General features: G+C 37.1%; 1 protein-coding gene across 1 annotated transcript in view; it reads right to left on the minus strand.

Moving 5' to 3' along the window:
• Positions 1 to 10,734, minus strand: part of myo15aa (myosin XVAa) — a 60,621-nt gene extending 49,887 nt beyond the window's left edge. The window contains exons 1-11 of the mRNA XM_051716264.1: positions 10,652 to 10,734; positions 10,343 to 10,406; positions 9,995 to 10,104; positions 9,748 to 9,822; positions 9,049 to 9,139; positions 8,446 to 8,549; positions 8,186 to 8,249; positions 7,615 to 7,728; positions 5,790 to 5,951; positions 5,562 to 5,675; positions 929 to 987 (exon numbers count right to left, since the gene is read on the minus strand). Of these exons, the coding sequence (XP_051572224.1) occupies positions 929 to 987; positions 5,562 to 5,675; positions 5,790 to 5,951; positions 7,615 to 7,728; positions 8,186 to 8,249; positions 8,446 to 8,549; positions 9,049 to 9,139; positions 9,748 to 9,822; positions 9,995 to 10,104; positions 10,343 to 10,406; positions 10,652 to 10,734 (1,040 nt within the window). The remainder of the gene's footprint in view (positions 1 to 928; positions 988 to 5,561; positions 5,676 to 5,789; positions 5,952 to 7,614; positions 7,729 to 8,185; positions 8,250 to 8,445; positions 8,550 to 9,048; positions 9,140 to 9,747; positions 9,823 to 9,994; positions 10,105 to 10,342; positions 10,407 to 10,651) is intronic.
• Positions 10,735 to 25,208: the final 14,474 nt, after the last annotated feature.

The following is a 25,208-nucleotide window of genomic DNA, read 5'->3' on the forward strand; positions in this document are numbered from 1 at the left end:
CTGTTATGTTTGATAGAGGAAATGAATATAATTTGATGATCTCATGACACACAGCACCCAGTCAACATCAATATTTCACAGCAGTTACATAAAAACAAGGAAAATGAAATCTGAAGACCTTACATGCACTTTTGTTCATTTCATCCAGAAGCATGAAGCTGTCAGAATGTCTGACTGGAAACTTTCATGACAATAATGCTAACGCAAATAGATGAGGAATGTTAATTCCTATCTTTTTTCAATTACATGTTTAATTCCAGTCCTATCTTTAACACTGTTATTTATGGCTACTTCTGCTCTATATTTTGAATTCTTATTGAATTCTGAAAGGAACCCTGCTGTAAAAACAGCTTAATCCAGATTAAGGTGGTTTGGTCTTAACTGGTTTTAGTTAGTTTAGCTGGTCTACCAGCCTGTCCAAGCAGGTGTTTAGCAGGTCTCCCAGCTGATCTAACCAGCTAGGAAGTGCCCAAAACCTTTCTAAAACAATCAAAAGAGACCAGCCAACCAACCGCCTTCGGCTAGTTTAAACTGGGTTTCTTTTTCAGCAGAGAATCGAGTTTGAAATTACTGTGCAAGCTTCACTTACAAAAAAGTACCATGGTATTACCATGTTTTTAGAAACAGTACCAAGGTAATACCATGGACATACAATAATCCATAGTATTACCAAGGTATTTTTTTGAAGTACCTGGAAGTGTCATGGAAGTATTATGGTATATGAACATGTTATTCAGTACCATCATCCAGTACTAGGTTATCAGTGTACCATGGTACGACCACACTACTTTCATGCAACTGCTGTTTGCAATAATTGCAAGTCACATGGTTAAAACCATTTATTAAATGTGTGAATGTGATGGTTCTTTTATCATTGTTAAACTAAAGCTAAATTAATGTAGATAGAAATGCCTGGGAATAAGTTAACCTGGCATCAATTGCACTCTCAACAGTCAGGGGGGTGTAGATCTTCTCCCTCATTGTCTCCTATTAGAAAGAACAGAACAAACAGAAATACTGTTGGCAAAGTTTCTTGAAATTGGTGGGTGAACTGAATATTTGTTCTAAGAAAAAAATGCTACTTTTATTAGCAAACAATACAATCTTGTTCAAATATTGCAGAGGTTTCTGAGATTAGGCATTGCTGAGACACTATCTGTAGGCAAGTGAAACTGATACGGTGATTAAGAAGACCAACCTCCGGTCCAAGTGTCAGTAGATACACAACCTCTGACAATTCTAATCACATTGATTCAACTGATCACATTAAAGAGTCATTAAATAGTTTAACAATGTGGCGGAATAATATTCGTCCTCAGTCACTTCTCTTGCATATACCTGCCTTTCAGTTAGATAAACTTCTGGGGTCAGTGTCTGAAAGCAGGGCTTTAATGGTTTTATCTGATAAGCCAAGCCTAGTAGCATGAGATCACTGTCTAATTCAATTGGACAAAGGGAAATGGCTTAAGTATGGCCCTCTCCTGTTACATAGGGAGTACCTATTCCTCTAATTAAAAGAATTAACTAAATTACATTGAAAAGCTCTCATGGGTGTCACACAAGCAGTCATGATGTCTTAGCACATTTCAACATGGCAATGGGGCCACAAACACTGAGGAGCAAAGGCTCTATCCAAGACCTACTGAGACAAAGACCATTCTGAAACAAGATGCCAAGTAAAGGATCATTTGAAAGGATTTTTGATGAAACATCTGAAATGAGGAACTTAAGGGATCTGATATGAGGAAAGATGCTGATATGAAATACGGACATGTTGATGGTCTCCACCAGAGGAAATGGAAAGAGAAGTGTGAGGATTCAGCCCTTGACACCTAAAAAGTTCAAGGACATAATTTCGTTTAGACCCTGGATACTTTACTATTTTCAGAAATTGTACTGGATAAATCAGAATGAAATGCTGGAACTCTGAATGGAAACATGTCTCAGGTCTGAATTGCAACAGTCATTTAAATATGATTCTATTTGGTTTGACTGACACATTTGAGGGATCTTATAATCACTCATCTCTTTTGTGAAATAGATATTTATTTAGTTTGAAATAGGAGCTCTGCAGTTTGCAAGATTAGCTCTATAATATACAAATGCCATGTATAACACTCAAATTAATAGTCAATTAATCAATTAATAGTCAGTGTCATCATGGACACATGATGTATACATTAACTATAAAAAATTTCTGCTTTTATATCAATGTCAAACTTCATCGCTCATCTAAACTAATTTGTTCTTTAGTCTTATATAGGGACATTTAACTACATAGTACTTTCGATCACAGTGGCTATGTTCAGAATAGTATACTACCATACTACTCTTACTATTCTGCAGTATATAGAATACTGTGCACTATAAGACACTTTTTCGTATGCATGTAATACACGGATGACCTAATACATTTGCCAAAATGTGCAGTATACAACAGAGCACACTACGTGGAATACTGTGGCCTATCCCAGAATGTAATGTGCTCAACATTTCCAGTGTGAGTAATGAACCGGATGTAATTACAGCTGCAACTCTTTTCGGACTCTTATTTCGGAATTATTTTTATTTTGAGTGTCGAAAGTTATAACATTTTACTCAAAATTGGATATATTTTAGTTACAAGATGTCAATTAAACACTACTCACATGCAATGTGATGAGGTAAATGTAGCAGTATTGTTTGCAATGTAGCAACAATGTAGTATGCTGCTTTTTGAAAGGTTTTTGTGGAATAATGCATACTGTTTCAATTATTATTAATTACAATATTAATATTTATGTAAAAATAGTAGGCAGTGTACAGTGTACAGTGTTAAGTTAGTGGTAAGCTAGTACCTGTATACCATTTTGAAAACAGCCAATGTTTTGACATTAGAACAGCTTTTTTGGTTTTGAAGATGTTGTTATTCCTCTGAAAGTCCTAATTTGAACATGTGTTGTGGTAGACTGGTTACAGGGATAGTTTTCTCATAAAATTCAATAATTACATATTGACTGATCTCTACACTGCATAATGTGCATTGTGACTGAAACACTGGGATCACTTTTTTTTTTTTCTATCTTATTCACGTATTTTCAAGTGTTTTGGCTATTAAGTTAACATATTGTAGCCTACAAAACTAATAAAATGCACCAAAGGGTTATTGTATTATTGATAATGTTTTATTTAAAATTAGGGTTATTTAACATATCCAGATTAATTCATATATTATTATTATTATTATTATTATTATTATTAAGTAAATTGTACCATTTGGTAACATTAGATTTAGCGGTTTCCCATACCTGATTAACTTACTAAATATATAACATCCATCCCTCCCGCACTTTTGGCCTCTAGCAGATGAGGAGGCTTTTCAGACGGACAGACTGCAGCATAAGTGAGGTGGGCTGATGGGCAGGGAAGTATAGCACAGGAAACAATACTGTTACTCACTAGGACAGTTTATTCTGAATGAGAGGAGCGAAGGGTCAGGGAATTTAATGTGGGAGCATAGCATCGAACTGATGCGGAGTGAGAGAAGCTGTTTGTGCGGGTCGATGTTGCAATAATCTGCCTCTCAGCAACATCTGCACGACTGTGTTCAGCAAAATTCAAATGAAAATCACGATGTATGCATTTGTACGTAAAGATTTTATCAATAAAACAACAGGGGGCATTTTTGACCATTTATTTTGAATTTCGGGGGCATTTTTGTCTATTTTGGTGGCATTTTTGTACCAAGGCCCCGTAAATTTCCGACCCTGGTTTTGAACAACATTGAATGAGTAAATAATAACACACTTTTCATTTTTTGGGTGACCTATTCCTTTAAGCAGGGTTAAAACATTGTTAGACCTCTTGGTGGCACCCCTGCAGTGGGGTTTGATGTCTGCTGACAAAGGTACAGGGCCTTGTTGTCTGTTCCTGCCCAGGGTATTCCCTTATTGGGTTACAGTGGTTTCCATGGTGATATGGCCTGCTGCCCTGCCATAATCAACTTGCCATGTTATTCTATCTGAGGCCTTATATGCACCATTTGCAGCTTTCTTTTGGTGTCTTTGTCCCTGCTGTCAAAAAGGCAAACTGAACAGTTTTGGCATTTGCATTGCATTTCAAAGGAACAGCAAAGAAATGTATGTAGTGTTAAATCACCCACATAACAGTGTGCTGATACTTGGCATGGGGCCTTGACGTGAGGTCTGCCTGGAGTTCATGTGAGGTCTAGAGGTGACACCCCTGTTGCTGCTATTCTCAAGAAAAGTCTTGTCAAACAGTGGCAGTTCATGTGGCACACACAATACAGGCCTATATAACAATACTCAGTATTCCTATAAAAAATATTATTATATTGGTCTTATTGCTGTGGCAATACCAATTAAAGTAATTCTCAATGGAAAATGCAGTTGCATTTTATTTTATTTATTTATTTATTTTAGTAATGCTTTATAATAACCTTCATTGAAAAATCATTAACAAACATTACATAATGCTTAACTGATTATTCCTTAATTTATAATGGAATAGTTATATATGTAGAGATAATGTGCTTGTTAATGTTTTCTAATGAATTAAACTAACATTACATTGACGTTACATTAGCTAATAACCTGTTAAGCATTATGCAATGTTGGTTAAATTCATTAGTAAACATTAAAAAGCGCATTATCTCATATTTCTAACAATGTGAATACACATTCACTAATCATTTATTAATGAAAGTTTTATTAAGAACTTTTATTAATTTATTAAGAAATATTTACATGAATTTGAACATTTCTTAGTATTTGGTATAGTATGTCTCCCTTTTGCTTTAATAAAAACATGCGCTCAAGCTGGCATGGACTCCACAAGTTTGTGCAAAACCTGATGATCAATGTTTCCCAGCATGATTTGAGCATGTTCCAAAGAGCATATTGCATGCTTTAATAGAAGCAATTCATCTGATCTTCTGAACAAAAAACTTAACGTGGTCAGTGCCACAAATTTGCTAATTTCATTAGTGACCTAGATATAGTACAGAATATTAAAGATTTCTTCCTGGCGCCTGGGTAGCTAAGCGAGTATTGATGCTGACTACCACCCCTGGAGTCGCGAGTTCGAATCTAGGGTGTGCTGAGTAACTCCAGCCAGGTCTCCTAAGCAACCAAACTGGCCCGGTTGCTAGGAAGGGTAGAGTAACATGGGGTAACCTCCTCATGGTCACGATTAAGGGTTCTTGCTCTCAATGGGGTGCGTGGTAAGTTGTGCGTGGTTTGCGGAGAGTAGCATGAGCCTCCACAAGCTGCGAGTCTCCGCTGTGTCATGCACAGCGAGCCACGTGATAAGATGTGCGGATTGACGGTCTCAGAAGCAGAGGGAACTGAGACTTGTCCTCTGCCACTCGAATTGGGGTGAGTAACCACACCACCATGAGGACCTACTAAGTAGTGGGAACTGGGTATTCCAAATTGGAAGAAAAGGGAATAAAGATTTCTTCCTTATTTTAAGTTATAACATTTCTTTGTTTTCATTTTTTGAACCCTATTGTATTATTAATGCTCTATTATTGAAGATATTATCAAGCAAGCCTTTCTTACAGTGACTTTGAAAGTAATGGACTTCTGTAAGCCCTCTGGGGAAATCTGCAGAAGTTCAGCCACCACTCTGATCTCCTGGGCACTCACAACTGATGCAATTTCCTGAGATTCAGTCTGTCAACACATGGGCAAAAATATAACTTAAATCATGGCACCATTAAAGAAGTGCATAATTGCATTGCAAGCAAAAGGAAGACATGTGAGGACACTCCAATGAGTTTCATTCACCTCATATCTCTCAAAGAAGACATTTCCAAGGTGGAGGATGGAAGACAGGACCCTGAAGATACCGTTCTGGTCTTCGGCACTGAAGTAAAGTATTTCCATTGCACTGAGGAGCCTGCGGAAGTCCTCCCCATCACTCTTGCCAACAATCTCACAGTCTCCACCCTTACAACCAACAAGAACATCCACGAGAGAAATAATAGCAGTCAAATTCTCACTTTAGTGGGCACTGGGCAGAGCACTAGTCAGACTTTTAGGACAAATGTAAATTTTGTGCGATAAACTATATAAAAAATTACGCGTTTACAAAATGTACACAATTAATCATGTCCCGGGACGATAATAAGGAATATTCCTATCATCAGAACAATTCAAGCTTGATGTACCACCTGTTTTCAGCAGAGGGCAGTAAGTAGGCAGCAGGCAGCTGTACCAGAGCCAGTCTGAAGGAGGAGCCTACAAGGTTAGCATAGCATAACAGCGGTCCCATAGGCATTGTATGTGCGGTACACTGGCGAGGAAACAAGAGGCCGTTCTTTGTGAATGGATGTCTATGGAGGAGATGCTTCTGTGTGCTGAATAAACTGCTTTTGTGTTTACACTAAACAATAATTTTGTAGTGAACTATGTGTGGAGTTAACTACGATAAAATTGCTGTTTTATAAGAGTAGTTAAAGACGATTTTGCGACAGATAGGTGTCAGTTTACGACTCTCCTTATTTATTTGTATGGTATCTGCAAATGGTGACTTACTGTCGTAACATGCTACAGTATCTGACCGTTACGCTCTTTCCTTTGATAAAAGTGCAGAGACTGTTATCTCAGTATAGAAGATCTCTGCCTGTACAGGAAACAAACCACCACAGGCTTGCTTGACACTAGTGACAGCACAAGATGAGAACATGTTCTTGCATTCAAACATAGCTGGATGGAGAGCAATTCTAAATGGAGGGATCTCGAGATGTGATTTTCAATGTTTCAAACTATGTTTAACTTGACACAGCGACCTAAAAACCTAAAAAGTGTTTATGACGCTACGCAATAAATCGATCTCGGACAGACTGACAAATTCAGTTGCAGAATGGATTGTTGTAGACTGTAGACCAATGATAGTCTTATCATTATATTCTAAAGCCACTTTTTTTTTTTTTTCTCCCCTTTTCTCCCCAATTTGGAATGCCCAATTCCCAATACACTCTAAGTCCTTGTGGTGGTGTAGTGACTCTCCGGGTGGCGGAGGATGAATCTCAGTTGCTGTCTCAGACCGTCAATCTGCACATCTTATCACATGGCTTGTTGAGCATGTTACCGGGGAGATGTAGCGCCTGTGGAGGCTTCAGGCTATTCTCCGTAGCATCCACGCACAACTCACCACGTGCCCCACCGACAGCGAGAGCCACGTTATAGTGACGACGAGGAGGTTACCCCATGTGACTCTGCCCTCCCTAGCAACCGGGCCAATTTGGTTGCTTAGGAGACCCGGCTGGAGTCACTCAGCACGCCCTGGATTCGAACTTGCGACTCCAGGGGTGGTAGTCAGCATCAATACTCGCTGAGCTACCCAGGCCCCCTTTGTATTGTCTTATTAATGCTTTACTCTCCTACCAAAATAATGTAATGCATTTTAATTATTTTAATAATTATTTTAATAATTATTTAATTTATATTTATAATAACTGAAATATAATTATTTAATCATTATACAGTACATTGAATTATTGTTATTTGGGGGGCTTTTCTCAGCAAATATTTATATATGCGATAAATTTGATTAAAAAAAAACCAGCCCTACTAATGATATATAAAATCAATAAAAGCATAAACTCACCTGATTAAGGTAATAATATGTTTCTGCCTCTTGAAGGTAGAAAGACTGTTTCTGTTGTGAAGGAAGGCCTGCAAGCATCTCATAAAAAATGTGGTAGTTTCTTTCATCTTTGGCCTGAAGGAGAAAATTAGGGAAATAGAGAGAATTAACCATTCAGATATGTTAACTTATAAAGCAACTAATTATTAAAGTCAATTTGTATTTTAAAATAAAATGTTTACCCTTGGGTCCACTTACAAGTCACAAATGAGCTTTTTACAGACCTTCTTCACAGTAGCTTCATATTTTATTTTTGATGTGAATGAAACCGTGGCTGTGGGGAATACACCTACGGTCTCTTCAATGACATTCACTGAATAAAGCTGTATAAAGCTAGTAGATCATATTTAATTTTCCACAACTCATGTTTATTGGATGTTTTTTTTTTTATCAAATAAAATGTCTGGGAAAGCTGTTTTTTTCAATGTTTCGTCAAAACTTCGAACATTAGTACAGCCATTCAAGAGACTAAAATGACCCCTTTTAATGAAGAATTTAGAAAAATCCATTTGATGAGAATTGTGAAGAATACCTGAAACACAATCCTGGACTTTTCAAGTAGATACTGTGAGGTTATGGCACCACTGATTACCCCTCTGTTTAAAGCAGGAAAACCAGACAAGCATTAATACGTAACTTAATCCATGTTCTCTAACATACAGTCTTTTTAAACAGCATCATGTTAATCTTGACCCTGTTATCCTCTTTCAGTTGTAAAGGCACTCCAATAAAGTGCTTCCTCTTGCTGGGTGTATCAATATCAGTAAAGGGATATGATATTGGTCAACTTACTCTTCCATAAATATTTCCATGTATTTCCCAAATCGACTTGAGTTATCATTTCGTACAGTTTTGGCATTTCCAAATGACTCTAAAAGAGGAGCTGCTTCAAGAATCTGTAGATGAAGCCAAACATAATTGTATGAAGAACGTAGAAGAATACTTTTATGATAAACAGCTGTGATTTGTACACTACCATATTCAAAAGAATTTAAAAACAATAGGAAAAGGTCCTGCACAATTTTATAAAGCAAAATACAACACTATTTTTGTGTTGTTCATTTTATGATGCATTTGTTGTCATTTCAGTTGTAGATACTTCCTATTGATTACTAAACAGTTCTGTTAAACCATTTAATACTCTGTAAGGAACTAGAAAACTTTCACACACTCACATATCACAAACTCAACAAGGCATGCTACATCTAAAGGGTATGAACAACCGATGACACACTAATACACAGACAAACATTAACCACTCAAAAATACAATACCTCAATCTGAATCAGAGCATATATGGCAAAATGGAGGAAAAAAACGAGTTATAAAATGTGACATAAACAGAGAGTTCTAAAAGTACAACTCTGACCAAGAGTTCATGTGCATTACTCATACCTGTTGTGTGATGTTCTGTTTATGATGTATTACAGCTAGGTAGCGGAGAACAAGCTTTGTGGTCTCTGTCTTACCAGAGCCGCTTTCCCCACTGTAAGACAATAGGCACATTTAGACAACATGATGTCTGTAACCCATTCAATTACCAGCTTAACTCCTTAATTGCACCCTAAACTGGCACAGACCGATTTGGCATGAGAAGGACCAACTTCCTTGTCTTCTGCTTTGCACTTAAGTAATGAGCTAGGTGTCTGATCATCAGACAGAATTGAAATTGAATGCTTAAGTGTGATTGTCGTGCCAGCTACTCTGAACAGCCATGGGTGCATTTCACAGAGACATGATCTGCTGGTGCAATCATGGCCCAGAGATCAGTAGTCTTTCCTTACATGTATCTCCGTCAGAGCTAGGTTTAAAGTGTTCCAGGCGATCAACTGTGTCAAGTAGAACTGACACTGATGGTTCCATCAGCTAAAAAGTCTTCTCAAGGTGACAGGACTCAGAACAGATGTTTGAATTCTGTAATTCCCTTTCATTTATGTTTTTATAGCATATTATAATCAGTTAAGTTTCATGAACAATGTTCCAAGAAGTATATTAAAATAATATTGAATTTATGTTAAGTGATGTAGTCAAATTGTATCCTCCTACATATATTCTGCATACATACATACAAACATAAATTTTATATGATCCTACCTGATAATAATGCACTGGTTTTCTTTGGCATCCCTCATTTTGGTGTAGGAAGCATTTGCAATAGCAAAAATATGCCTGAAAAATTACAACATAAGAAACTTCCTTACTGTTATGAACATTCTTCTTATATAACAGTCCAAGATAAATACAAAATTCAGGTCAATGGTGCAAAATATGGGGAATAAATGAATGAATGAACAAACGAACGAACGAACTAACGAATGAATAAATGAATGAATTAACTTACGGAGGATTCTCTCCAAGGGCATGACCTTTATGTTGCAGTACTATGTCTGTTCCATAAATGTTGAACATCTTGTAGGGGTTAACAGACACCAGGATACTTCCAATGTAAGTCTTGAAAGAAAACAAAATTCTTTTTTAGAATCTGTTTTTGTGAAACTGTTGCCCTACTTTCATTTTTAAATTCAGACAAATTTCTTGTACAGTCGAGAAGTGTTGCTGTAATGGAAATATTTACAGAATTAAAGAATTTTCCATTTTTAAAAACATGTTTTCAATTACATGCTTCAGTGCTATTCATTAACATTGTCAGATATAAATAAATATGGAATGGGCTTTGAAATCAACTTACATATATCAAATTGCGTTTGAACCTTTTCTTCAAATTCAGTAACACAGCACCTTCGTGCAGTTCCCTGGAAAGAGAGATTTATCCTTTATGAAAGCACAGTTTCTTTTGAAAGTGATCAAAAATGGTCAGAAATGTTTAATACATTGTAGCATACAGTATGTTTAAAGCACATTAAATATGTAATTAATTGACATATTTTGTAAAGACTGACCTCATTCGATACCAATGTAATTATTTATTTTCAGCAATACTCTTGTGTAAATTATGTTTACATATTCAAAAAAATAATCATATTCAATAAATTCATACTCAAGCTGTGTCATGTCCTCAAACCCATCCTCCTCTGCATGTTCACGGTACAACATTGTGGGCAGACTTCGTATTGAGTACATCTAAAAAGCATGTAAAAACAAGATTATGTAAATATTAAAACTGTATAACCAATACACCAATATTTCACAGTACAGTTAGAAATGCATGATACCTGTAAGTTGTTGTGATATAGTTGGTGTGTCTGGTGTGTTTTGGTGTTTTCTTTGACATTTGACATGCACTGACATTCTTCTGTAAAGTTTCGACCCATAGTTTTAAAACCTAAATTCAACATATTAATCTGAAGCTTCAGTTATACTCATAATATTGTCTTGGCAGAGAGATTGCACTCCCTGCACTCAGAAAATGTAATCTCATTATGAATACATGTGCATTTCTAGTGTACAGATAATTCCACTCACAGAAACTGAGGAAACAAAATGAACATATAAACTGACGTATCTGAGTAAATCTCAAAAGAAGTTCTCACTGCACAAATATTGTAAGCAGGGGGATTCTAGATAGCCTTAAACTGAGCAACAGCTTCTCATACGCAGTTTTATTATCAACTTACATAAATACCAGGTATTTACCTTGTCATACCAGCTCCCTTGAGGTTCACCTTCCCTATCTGGTACCCAAGCAGTTTCTGCGCTATCTGTTTCTTGGCCAGGAAACACGGGGATGACAAAATTCTCCAATTCTTCATCCCTATACATGGACCATTTTGTGAGGTTCTGAACAGTATGATGAGGGAGGACTCTTTCTGAAGACCACACATCATCTGGCTCATGAGGATCTATTATTTGATTTTGTGCCCAATGTTCACCAGACTGACCCTGAACCTGTGGAATCACCACTGCGTACCTCGGGTCCTCTGAAGAATGTCCCAATGCTGTCGGTAACTTGTAGGACGCTTTGCGCAAGTTAGCGTTCATCAAGGCATTTCCCAGAAAAGGTGATGTGGGTCCTTCACTTTGAGCTGCTTTACCTCTTGTCATGATTGATCCATCGGGCAATCTATAAGAAGCTTTGCGAAGGTTTTGGTTCTGTAGGGCACTGGACAGCATTGAAGGGGGAGTTTGCTCTTGTTTTGGATTTCTAAACAGGCCAGAGGTATTAGGTAAGCGATAGTTGGCCTTACCAACATTTTGCAATGCACTTGACAAATGAGATGAAATTGTTTGTTCTGGCTTAGCGTTCTTAATCAAAATTGTTCCATCAGGAAGCTTATAGGAAGCCTTACAAAGATTAGAATTCAAAAGAGCACTTGAAAGAAGTGGAGACGAAGACTGTTCTTTCTGCTGGTTTCGGGAAAAGAGAGACCCATCAGGAAGTTTATAAGAAGCTTTACGTAGGTTTATATTCTGTAGAGCACTCCCCAAGTATGGTGAGGATATCGCTGTGTCAGCTGTTTGGTCAGTGTCATTGGATACAAGTGTTCCATCAGGAAGTCTGTAACTTGCTTTTCGAATGTTGGGATTCTGAAGAGCAGTGGATAACAGTGAAGAAGATGGACCTGGTTGTGTTGGCTCATTTCTTGATATTATAGTACCATCTGGGAGTCTATAAGTAGCTTTTCGGAGACTGGGATTTTGCAAAGCATTTGACAGAAGAGATGTAGGGGTCTCCTCTTTTTGACCTCCTAAATTCCTGGATATTATTGAACCATCAGGTAGTCGAAAGGAAGCGCCTTGAAGGCTTGGATTCTTTAATGCATTTGACAATGGTGAGGAATATGTTTGTGCTTGATGGAAAGGAGTGGGACTCCTCTGAAGAGGAGAGGTATATGATGCATTCCTTAAGTTTGGATTCTTAAGTGCACTTGATAATAGTGATGTTTGCTGATTGGCTGATTGTGAAATCCCTGGAGCATATGCATTCCTCTGAAGAGGTGAGATAAATGAGGCACTGCGTAATTGAGGATTTTGTAATGCATTACTTAGCACTGAAGAAGATTGCAAAATGTTCTGAGGTCCCTGCTGAGCAGCTGAGGGAGAATATGGAGATGTGCTTCTTTGTAGAGGGGAAGTGAATGAGGCATTACGTAGGTAAGGGTTTTGCAATGCATTAGACAGCATTGGGGAAGAACTCTGATCAATTACCTGGAACTCTTGAGGTGCTACGACAGAATGGGGAGATGCAGACCTTTGCAGAGGTGAGCGGTAAGTGGCATTACGGAGAAGTGGATTTTGTAATGCATTTGTTAAAGCTGGGGAAGAACTCAGAGGGACACCTTGGTTGATCTGAGACATTGGGGACTTGAACCGTGGAAAAGATGAACTGAATGAAGCAGTGGAAAGATTTGGGTTCTGTAAAGCATTTGTTAGTAGATGTGATGGTCCTTGTTGAACTGATTGGGCAAATTCTGTTACTTCTTGAGACTGAGGAGTGCTACCAGGTGGAAATGGTGATCTGAGTGAGGTGCGATGAATTAGTTCGTTATGCAGAGCATTTCTTTGAATAGAGGCTGAGATGTTTGGTGACAAAGAGCGTACAGACATTGGGGAACCAGCTCTCACTGAAAGCTGAGGTGATGGACATGGGGTTGGTACATGTCTCATAGAGAGTTGTGGTGAAGGTACTCCTGGTTGTTTCATTTGAACCTGATGAGGAAAAGGTGGCTGAGCATTCATTACAAGAGGATGGCTCTGCCCTCTAATTGATTGTCTTAGAGGAACAGGAATTATTGGTACTCTCATAACAGGATGCCCTCTCCCAACAGGTCTATGAAAACCTCTCTGTGGATTAGGTGTTCCAGGTGGAAAGAATCTTTTTGAGTCCTGAAAACCTGCTGGTCTGGAACCTTGTCTTGCCAACATGATGGGGGAGGATCTAGCATTCTGATCTAAACCTCCTGAGCCCATGGGGGCATTATGGAATGAAGATCTGAATGGGGCAACATTTTGCATTTGGGGAGTACAATGATGACTTTTTCTTTGCAAAACTGGATTAACGGGTGAAGGCTTAACTGTTCCCATTGGCACTTTGTTGCCGCCAAATCCTCTAAATCGACGTGTGGAGGAACGAGTTGGTAATTGTTGTGGGTCATGTTGAATTCTCCCAGAAAATCCTGATGGTGATGGGGACAGAGGTTTCTGGGATCTAGAAGAGAAGGGGGATACTGGTCTTGAAGATGCAGGTCTTTGGATGGGAGAAGCCGCTCTGCGGGTTGGATATGAAGAGGTCTCTTTTAAAGTTGGTTGGCCTATCGTTGGAGACACTGGGGGGCTCCTTCTCCGTAAAGATGGTTGAGGTGAAAGAGAACTTTTCCTCATAGATCTTGATGATATGAAAGATGTTTGATTGCTTCTACCAATTGGCCTGAAACGAGATTTTCTTGAAGGGCCAGGACTAGCTTGAACACTTTGCCTCAGGGCTGCTCTAGGAGAAGATGGAGGACTTCTCCTTCTTAATGAGCCTCGTGGGGACATAAGAGGACTCTCCCTTCCATTAACAAGAGGTGACGGTGCTCTGGAACCAAAAGGCTTTCTATGGGGTGTTGGAGATTTTCCCCTTAAAGATGCCAAGGGTGATGGAGATCGCCTGGATGGTTGTGGGGAAGAAGGGGGACTGAACTTTTTCCTTTGGATGGGAGAGAACGGTCTTTGTATATTGTTATTGTATAATGGTGGGCTAAACATTCTAGAATGCCTTGGTAAAAACTTTGAACCCATTTCCTCATACATATCAGAACTTTGGCGAGGCATAGGGCTGCTTCGGCCAAGCGAAAAATTGCTTTGTCTTATGGAGAGCTGTGGTGAGGGCAGATTATTTACTTGTCTCAGTGTTGTTGGTTGGCTATTTTCATGTGAAAATGGGATTAACATAGGATCTGGATAGACTAAATGGGGGGATACTGGATCAACTAAAATGGGATCGAATCTCCTTGCAGACAGAACAGGAGATGCTGGTGTTGAGAACGACATGGGTCCAACAGGTCCAAAAGTATGTCTACTTGGGGTTGGTGATACTAGGATTGGAGACGGAAAAGCTCTCGCTTGAGGAACAGGAGAAAATTGTATTATGGGTGATTGGGTTAAAATGGGACTACTAGGTGGAATGACAGATGCTGGTGTTGGTATTTGATGAATTATCATAGGTGTGTGAGATAATGACCTTTGTACATCTTCCGTTTGCTGGGAAGTATATAGAGGAAACCCCACAGGTGAAGAAAATGTTTGGTTTTCAAACTGGTCTGAAATCATCTCAAAATCATTCCTGGGGATATGAGACATTGGATTTGCAATTTCAAGTTTTTCTTTTCCAAACATTTTTACTTGTGGTCTTGGGAATCTGAATGCGTCCTCAGTCAATATTCTTTCTGTTGGTATGTGTGCATATTCATAACCATACATTTCTGTGGGTTCTGTTGGTTCCATGACATCCTCCACTGTGTACATAAATGGCTGGTTAGCAACCACCTGAGGGTCAAGGTAAACTGCAGTTGCATCTCCATTGTAGCTGTACTGATTTTGATGGTATGCACTTGGATAAGCTGAATACATCATGTATGCATCTGAAACACCATCAAAGTGATTATAATAATTCTGTTGATCACCACAGTAGTCCAACTGCTCTGGATAATACCCACAGTCGTAGTATTCTGCATCATTACCAAGATAGCCAAATTTATCCTCCATAGCCATACCCATTTCATCATAGTATTCCATACCATCAACAGGGTATCCATATTCATCCATTCTCTGGTACCTATAATCATAGTCTATTCTATCATCATAATAACCATATGGTTGTCTTCCATCGTACTGATCATAATAGACCTCATCATAATAGCCATTTTCATCCTCATACATGGGATCATAGTTATCATTCTCCTCGTCATAGAAGCCATACTCATCTTCAGGATAATCATAATATTCCTGGTCATCTTCATAATAGTCATACTGATGTGGTTCTCTGAAATGCCCTTGGCCATAGCCTTCATAATTTCTGCTCCTATATCGCCCACGGGGGTTATTTCTGCTATAACTGTTTTGAGCATAGTCATCTTCCTCATAGCTAAACTCACCTTCATCAAATTCATACCCTCCATTCTGATAGCCATTATATCGCCCTATACTTGACCTGCCATAACAAAGAGTATGACCCAGTCTTCCAGTTTTAGATGAGATGAATTTATTAGTTAGCCAATTTGCTGCTCCTGATATCTTCCCCAGTGCCCATCCTTTACTTTTGAATTGAGCAGCTCCAGTTTTCTTTTTACCGAAGAAGCCTTTGAATTTTCCTCCAAGTCCAGAGGTCGCTGCAGCATTTTTATTTGCCTTTCCACCAATATTGAGTAATAAGAGTGTTCTTCCACCCTCTTCTTTTTTATTTTTATCGTCATCTGTTTTTGACTTTCCAAAGCCTGCAAACAACTTTGATGTGCTTTGTAATGCCTTTGGTGTCATACCTTTCTTTTTCTTGCTGCCTGACAGTCCCATGAAGAGCCTTGATGTGCTCTTTAGCCCTCTTTTTGATTGTTTTGGGGCTGGCTTTGAAAAAAATGGGGACTTTCCTGTCAGACCTGTGAGAACTTTAGAAGCGCCTTTTAAATTAGCTTTAGCATCCTCTTTCTTTTGCACATTCTTCTGACCCTGAACAGCAAAGCCCATCATAGCCGAAGAGGCCCCATTCAGGTTTATGTCCTTCATTTTCCCTAATTGAATTTGTGGCTTCTTTTCTTCAGGTTTGAATCCTGCCACAGCTTTGGATGCAGCCTTAATATTGGCACGCTTACCGGTCTTCAGATCGACACCTTCATTGGCTGGTTGGCCACGCTTTGGCTTGGCTGCAGCCTTTACTGCCATAGCTTTGGAAGCTCCCTTCATCGCAGCTTTCCCTTTACCTCGTTTGCCACCATCATCCTCACTCTGCACATCTTCTTCATCCATCTCGCTGTCCTCAACCTCACTCTTTTCAACCTCCTCGGAGGCCTCCTCAGATTCACTAGGAGCTGCTTGCTTGCCCTTTCCTTTGCCTTTCTTCGCGTCCTCTTTCCCTTTGCCTTTAACAGGCTGCTCTTTGCCCCCTTTCTTGTCATCTTTTCCAGCCTTTGTGTCTTCTTTCGATTCCTGTGCCTTTCCCTTGTCACCTTTCTTAGGGGCAGCTTTGTCTCCTTTCTTTGGTGGCATTTTATCCTTTTGCTAAAGTCATGCTAAAGCGTGTCACTGTATCAAAAATGAGTTGTCAGTGACTCAAACAGTAATACAAATCTTCCATGTGGTATATAGGCTAAAAAAAAGCAGAAATTATTATAAAGTGCAATTATAAGTATATCTCTTATATCACAAGAAATGTAACATAGTACATGTCTAATTTAGCCTCTTGAAGTCCAAGTCTGAAGCATTTCCACTTAACACAAAAGCCAAAATGCTGATAGTTCCTTTTGTTTATGACTGTACCTTACAGGTGCATTCCACACATTTTAGAAATGTCCAACAGATTCTTGTCCTTGGTTGTAGTGCTAATTTTGGCAAGAGATTTCCCACAGACAAAAGGCTCTTTGTCCATTATCTCAGGAATTCATGAATGTCTGCATCCCTTTTGTTGTGTGCTTCAAGCTTCTCGGGAAAAAGTACTCCAGTTACATTTTTTGTCCTCTGAGTTTTGCAAGTAGTGTCCTTCAAGAGCACCAGATGCATGTGTCTGAAAGTATGTGAGGGCTCCCTGTGATAGTTTCAAAGGGCACCTTAAATGTATCAACTACACTGTCTTAGGGTATCATTATCTCTTTGGCTCATTCCTATATAAATAATGCACGTTGGCTGAGCTGTTACTAAACTGTGTCTGAGAACATTTCCAAAAAAAGACCAAAATATGGTAATGATTTTGACCAAAGAGGAATTTCTCCTCCATCACATCTAAGGTTGATTAAATTTTTTTTATTATTATTTTTATTTTTTTATTTTATTTTATCATTGGAGAACAAAATTAATAAAACACTTGCAATTTGATACTGTCATGCCAGACCAGTTTTATTTCTGTTTTTTCTGCAATTTTGAATTCAATGCATCAACCACACGCACACATACACAAAACAATCACAAATATTTAACGAAGATGGAAATAATCCTTATGCAGAACACTGATATAACTTGATATGATGATATAATTAAATTTTGATTTATGTAAAATGCATCATTAATACAGCATGTTTGCACAAAAGTTTGGTCCAATATAACAAAGTATTAGATGATTTAAGTACAAAGTACAGACAAACATTTAATCTTTTTATGTAAATGTCAATACTGAGCTTAAATAACATTATTTATTTATTTATTGCTTTGTTACATTTTATGCTATAGGCAGTATGACTTAGGTACATTTAATAAGAATGAATTAGCACATCTTTATCTTTTAAATATATTTTTGAGAAAATAAGATAATCCAGAAAGGCATCAACATACAGAAACTCACTAATATGTGTGTTATAATTTTTCAGAAAGCTATATGGTGTTATTTTCTGCGAACATTCTGCTGTCAAACTAAATTTTTATTTATTCCATTGTTCATTTGTCTACCTGCAATGCTAATATGTTTTTATCTGTCTTTCAGTCTGCATTAATTTACTCTTGTTCATTGTTTTATCATGTCTTATAGTTTATAGATATTTTAATATATTGTTTATAGTTCTTGTTTCAACTGTACTTTCAACTTTGGCTGAACTTTTGTTTATTTTAACGTGCTATATACTTGCTATATACTATATACTATATATACCTAAAAGTCCAAATAAAATGCAAAAACTTTGTCATTAATGTAAACTCAATAAAATCAATACTTTGCATTGTGTTCGAGAAAGGCTTAAGGGGTGGGGGGATTGTTTTAGGGGTTACGAACACATTGACGGGGGTGGGGAGTTGGAGTTGGAGGCCACACAAAGTTTTTTTAGGGCCCCCAAAAAGCAAGGAGCGGCACTGTGTCCACTGGAGCGGAAGAAATCTGCTCAGCACTGCTCACAACGATAGAAAACTGTCGCTCTGGGGCGTGTTTGTAATTTGTAAAGTGAATGTGTATTGTCTACAATTGCTTTCTGTACATGAACAATAATATCTTCTAATATATATATATATATATATATATATATATATGCAAAATCACAGTTGGAAAGATGCCAGCTTCATTTCCGATTGCCTAAATATACAAACAGTCTTGATTTATTGCTTACCCAGCCACAGTATTGCCACAATGAATGTGTGCAATCACCATTTAATGTCTGTTTGAAGTCTAAATTAAACATAATGATGTGACTAAACACTGAATCCAGCAGAAACTGCTGCAATATCGTCAGGGATTGGTTGGACACTTTTAATTTGCATAAAGTTGAGCATTAAGTTGGACATGCTGCATTGCCAGGCAAAAGCATAAACAAGGCATAAGGAGAAAAAGGCGGAGGAAAAGAAATTGCTCACATTGGTTCTTGCATGTATTGTCACCAATTTTCTGAATGTGTGAAAGTGAGTGAGATTTGAGAATAGGAAAGTCGGGGTGCGCCCCACACATTGAGAACCACTGACATACAGTATTAGGATGCTACAAACTGTCTGATATGTATTACAGCTCTTAGAAAATTCAATGGTCACTGACAAGAATCACACACACTGTATGCACATATTAAGCCGAGCGATTATGTCTCTGTTAACTACTTAATATTCCAAGAGTTCATGACACTGGTAGGTATTAATTCTTAATGGTCTGTATTCAGTTCACTGAAAATAATGAAATATTAATCAGAAAGGATCTAAATATAGAGTGACCCCATTCATTGTTAACATATTCACCATCACATGCACAGATGTGCTTAGACATTATATACATTTATTTAAATTATGTTATATTTACATTAAACATATCAGGGTAATTTAAGGAGCATAATTTTGCCTCTGGACTTCATGAACTGGTCTGTCACAAGTCCATAAGGAGGTGCAAAGATGTTTTATGTCAGTTATATTCATTCCATTTTCAATCCTCAGATATGTCTAAAATAATATCTTTTTTTTAACTGTCAGTATATTTAATATCATGTAAAAATGTATAATCATTTTCACAAGTTGGTTTGTCTTGTTTCATATCAATGCTATCTGACATTCTTACAGTCCAAAATTATTATTTGATAAGCTTAATGAACCTCATTTTGTTTTGGCAGCGCCAGCACTTATTCAATAAATAATGAAGGGAAATCCTTAACAGGGCACCTGGGGTACATAGAATAGAGGTCAAATGACAAAGGTATGTTCTATATAGTAAAAACAAATGGCCACATCCCCAAACAATAATGGAATAATTGTCTCATTCTATAATTTAGGGTACATTTAATGTCCATTGATGATAATTATTAATTATTAATGCATAAATATCCCATTTTATCCATTAAGGGAAAGCATGTTATAATATCACACAAATATTTAGTGCACCCCATGATTCATTTTGCTTGAAATTGCCATGATGTTCTAAATATAGAGTGACCCCATTCATTGTTAATATATTCACTATCACATCCACAGATGTGCTTAGACATTAAAACAAATGTATATAAATTATGCTATATTTACATTAAATAATTTTAAGGGCATAATTTTGCCTCTGGACTACATGAGCTATTATGTCTGACACAAGTCCAAAAGGAGGTGCAAAGCTGTTTTATGTCAGTTATATTCATATCAATGCTAAATTACATTCTTACAGTATATATATATATATATATGCCTACTATCAGAAGTATCTAAATAAATATTATAAGGGTGAGTTAAATAAAGACTCAAACCTATTTAAAAGTAGACACATAGCTTAGTCACTTGATGAGACGTAATGCAAACCCTAAATGAACCTGTTTAAATCTAAGCCTAGCTATACACCTAAGCCAACTGATAGGTAGGATTACAATCAAGTGACTAGTGAGAGGATTCGGTTAAATTACAAATGGTCTTATACATGGTTAGAAGTGAGTTATCAAAGTAAGTAAATGTGCCATAAGCATAAATATCAAACATCATCTTTTACACATGAAGTGAGAAATGGCTTTTCTCTTCCTGCCACAGTGCAATAATGCTGCCTTTAACAGTGCAGTTATGCACCCTACTTTACTCAACCTTTAAAATGCTTTCATTTCATATTAATGTTCAATTTATTGTTGATTGTTTTGTGCAACATGTTTTCTCCAAAGTCACTGGGGAGACTAAATAGTTCCTGTTTATAGTAAGAGCGACAACAAACTTTAAATTGACTTGTCAAACTATCATGTTATAGTGTCAATGAGTTAATTATATACAATTATACAATTAAGCTCCACCACACTGTAGTAAGTTAAAGTGCGATTTTGTAACGTATACCACAAGTAAACAGAGTGTTTGATAAGCTTAATGAACCTCATTCTGTTTTGGCAGCGGCAGCACTTATTCAACAAATAATGAAGGGAAATCCTTAACAGGGCACCTGGGCAGACGTGGGTAGTAACGCACTACATTTCTTCCGTTACATTTACTTGAGTAACTTTTTGCGAAAAAATCTACTTTTAGAGTAGGTTTAAAAGTGGGTACTTTTTACTCTCACTCAAGTAAAATGTACTTTTACTTCATTACTATGGGCAGCGTTCGTGTCGTTACATTACTGGGTTTAATTTTAATTAACGTGTAATTTATTGAGAGATTAATGAATGGGACATTTACGACAGCGGAAGTTCACAGCTGCATGTGCTGTCAAAGACTGTCACTCAAGCCGAGTCCATCACAGCAGCATCATGCTCTTCTAAATTAAGTGAAACACTTTCTTCGCTCCGCACAGTGTAAAAATTATAATTTCGTCATGCAATGCCTTCATTTAAGACCAAAACAATATATGTATATTTCAAGATTAAAACTGCAGATTCATCTTATGGCAGCACGCTGTGGTAAGTTGTGGCTCTTAAACTAAAGCTGGCTTTTCTGTGACATGGTGATGGTAATTTTCAGGGTGATTCTGTAAATATGGGTTCTTATGACATCAGTTTATAAGTGTACATTTTTAAATTAGTGCAGCAATATATCAGTGCGCTTTGTCCTGCATCCCGCATGTCATGAGCAGTATTTACACATTTACCACGCGCCCTCGCGGGGGTACTGGAAACTATCAAGGTGATCTCTGCTGTGTGTTTTGGCGCATTGCTACAGTATGTGGTTGCCAGGTTGTTACTGTGCTGTTGCGAAATTGTTTTCTGTGTTTTTTGCACATTGCTCTGCAGCTGACAGGGTGTTCTAGGTTGTTGTCAGGTTGTTGCTATGCTGTTAAGTTGTTTTAACTGTGTTTCAGCACATCACTATGCAGTTGCCAGGGTGTTCTGGGTGGTTGCTGAGTGGCTGCTTATTGGCCCCATAATCCCATAAATATGATCATTCTGATGTGACTTGAATGTACCATTAAAGGGATGGTTTGTTTAAAAATGAAAATTCTCTCATAATTTTCTCACTCTCATTCGATCCAAGATGTGTATGACTTTAATTTTTTTTTTTCTGCAGAACACAAACAAAAAAATATTTTAAGAAGAATATTGCTGTTATGTAGGTCAATTCAATGTAAATGAATGGTGGCCAGACCTTTAAAGCTCCAAAAAGCACATAAATGCAGCATAAGAGTAATCCATAAGACTCCAGTGGTTTCATCGATATTTTCTGAACGGATCAAATTGGTTTTTGGGTGAGAATAGACCAAAATATAACTCCTTTTTCGACTATATATTTTGACATTAGCAGTCTTCTCGGCGATCAGGCTTTCAAGTTCGATTACACTTCCTAAAGTGCCACCTAGGGCTCTGTGCATGCATCAAGAACTAGAAAGTGAAATCAAGCTTGAAATCATGATCGTGCCTAGAGATTGCAATGGCAAGATATACAGTGAAAATGAGTTACAGTTTGGTTTGTTTTCACCCAATACCAACTGAATCGCTTCAGAAGACATGGATTTAACCACTGTAGTAGTATGGATAAATGTATGCTCCCTTAATGTACTTTTTGAAGCTTGAAATGCCTGGCCACCATTTGCTTGCATTGAATTAACTTATAGAGCTGAAATATTCTTCTAAAATCTTTGTATGTGTTCTGCAGATGAAAGAAAGTCATACACATCTGGGATAGCATGAGGGTGAGTAAATGATGAGCACCACCAATCAAATAAGTTGCCATGAGTTTAATGAACTGTACCGTAATTTATGCAGTTTACCTGTACTTTTGATACTTTCAGACACAGCGAGTGTTTTGCGACTGGGGTTGGTGCAGTTCTTTCGAAAAATGTAAACTGTAACTACACTGAAATAAGAATCCACGCAGGACTTTAAAAGCTATGAAATAGTGAAAATTAATAAAGCATGGTCTTGCTTTACTTTATATTTCAGAATTATCTATAATGTCCTTGTGGGACATTTTCACGGTTTCACTGTAATAATTACTAGAAACCTCTCTTCTTATAAACAAATTCATCCAGATCTGACAAGAGCCCTTAAAGGGATAGTTCACCCAAAAATGAGAATTCTCTCATCATTTACTCATCCTCTTGCCACCCCAGATGTTTATGACTTTCTTTCATCTGCTGAACTCAAATTAAGATTTTTAGAAGATTTTCTCAGCTCTTTTGGTCCATAAAATGCAAGTGAATGGGTGCCAACATTTTAAAGCTAAAAACAAAATCAAATAAGTCAGCATAAAAGTAATCCATAAGACTCCAGTGGTTAAATCAATATCTTCAGAAGCGATGTGATAGGTGTGGATGAGAAATAGAGAAACAGATCACTTTCACATACTTCTTCTTGTGTTTTTGGTGATTCACATTCTTTTCTGTATATCACCTCCTGCTGGGCAGGGAGAAGACTTTCTAGCAAAAAATGACAAATATTGATCTGTTTCTCACCCACACCTATCATATCACTTCTGAAGATATGGAATTAACTACTGGAATAAAATGGATTACTTTTATGCTGCCTTTATGTGCTTTTTGGCGCATCAACATTTTGGCACCAATTCACTTGCATTGTACTGACCTACAGAGCTGAAATATTCTTCTAAAAATCATAATTTGTGTTCTGCAGAACAAAGGAAATCATACACATCTGGGATGGCATGAGGGTGAGCAAATGGTGAGAGAATTTGAATTTTTGGGTGAACTATCCCTTTAAAGTGATAGCTCAGCCATAATTTAATATTCTGCCATCATTTCCCTACCCTCATGTTGTTCCAAACCAATGTGACCTTTTGTATTCTTTGGAACACAAAAGATGTTAGACAGAATGTTAGGGACTGACAGTCTCGGTCACCATTCACTTTCAAAATATAGAGAACAAAACAAAAAAAACACATTCACTGAAAGTAAATAGTGACTCAGGCAAACATTCTGTCTAATATCTCCTTATTGTGTTGCATGGAAGAAAGAAAGTCATATGGGTTTGAAACAACATGATGGTGAATGAGAATTTCCATGAATAATAATAATAAAAATAATAATTATGTAATACATGTTAAATGTGTATTATGTAATGGAATATAGGGGCGTTAACGTCTATTATGTCATTTGTGAAAGTAACGAGTTACTCACTAATTGAGTACTCTTTTAATTGGATACTTTTTTACTCTTACTCAAGTAATTATTTATGTTAGTACTTTTACTTCTACTTGAGTAATTTTTTTTTTTTCACTTGTACAGTTTTTGGCTACTCTACTCACCTCTGCACCTGGGGTACATAGAATAGAGGTCAAATGACAAAGGTATGTTCTATATAGTAAAAACAAATGGCCACATCCACAAACAATAATGGAATATTTGTCTCGTTCTATAATTTAGGGTACATTCAATGTCCATTGATGATAATTATTAATTATTAATGCATAAATATCCCATTTTATCCATTAAGGGAAAGCATGTTATAATATCACACAAATATTTAGTGCACCCCATGATTCATTTTGCTTGAAATTGCCATGATGTTTCTTAACTGATCGTTTTTGCATTGTCCGTTTTTGAAGTGAGTGGGTCTTCAGTTCAAAATAATGAAAAAAAAATTTTTAAAGTCAACATTATCTATATTTTATTTATTTTTAAATTCTAAACACTTCAGAAAAAATTAATTTTTTTTTTTTTTTTTTTTGGAATGAGTTTGACATTTTACTCATGTCCACAAAAGTTCTGTCAACTATGTTACTAAACAAACATCCCTCTGCAACTAAAAAATGGCGTATCTCAAAATTATGTGACCAGAATCATGTGATGTCATTTTCCTCTGTGGAGGACATTTTGAACACATAATGGTGAGTGTCCTTTAATTTTTTTCAATATTTTAACTACAGAAGCATATTGTCAAGGAGTATATTAATTTACCGTCAACTATGTTGGGTACATCGTTATGGTTTGCAGTATTTTTATGATTTTAACTAAAATATATATTCAAATTTGAGGTTAACCTGATCAAGAAAATGACATGTGGTTGGCCAGGCAAGGTCTACCTTTGAAATTATGAGTCAAAATGGGGAATTGTCAACCAGGTTATATGTCAGCTCTTGGGTAACATAGTTTACACGACCCTACTTTGTCC

Source organism: Myxocyprinus asiaticus, chromosome 14 (assembly GCF_019703515.2).
Source record: "Myxocyprinus asiaticus isolate MX2 ecotype Aquarium Trade chromosome 14, UBuf_Myxa_2, whole genome shotgun sequence".
Taxonomy (NCBI): Eukaryota; Metazoa; Chordata; class Actinopteri; order Cypriniformes; family Catostomidae; genus Myxocyprinus; species Myxocyprinus asiaticus.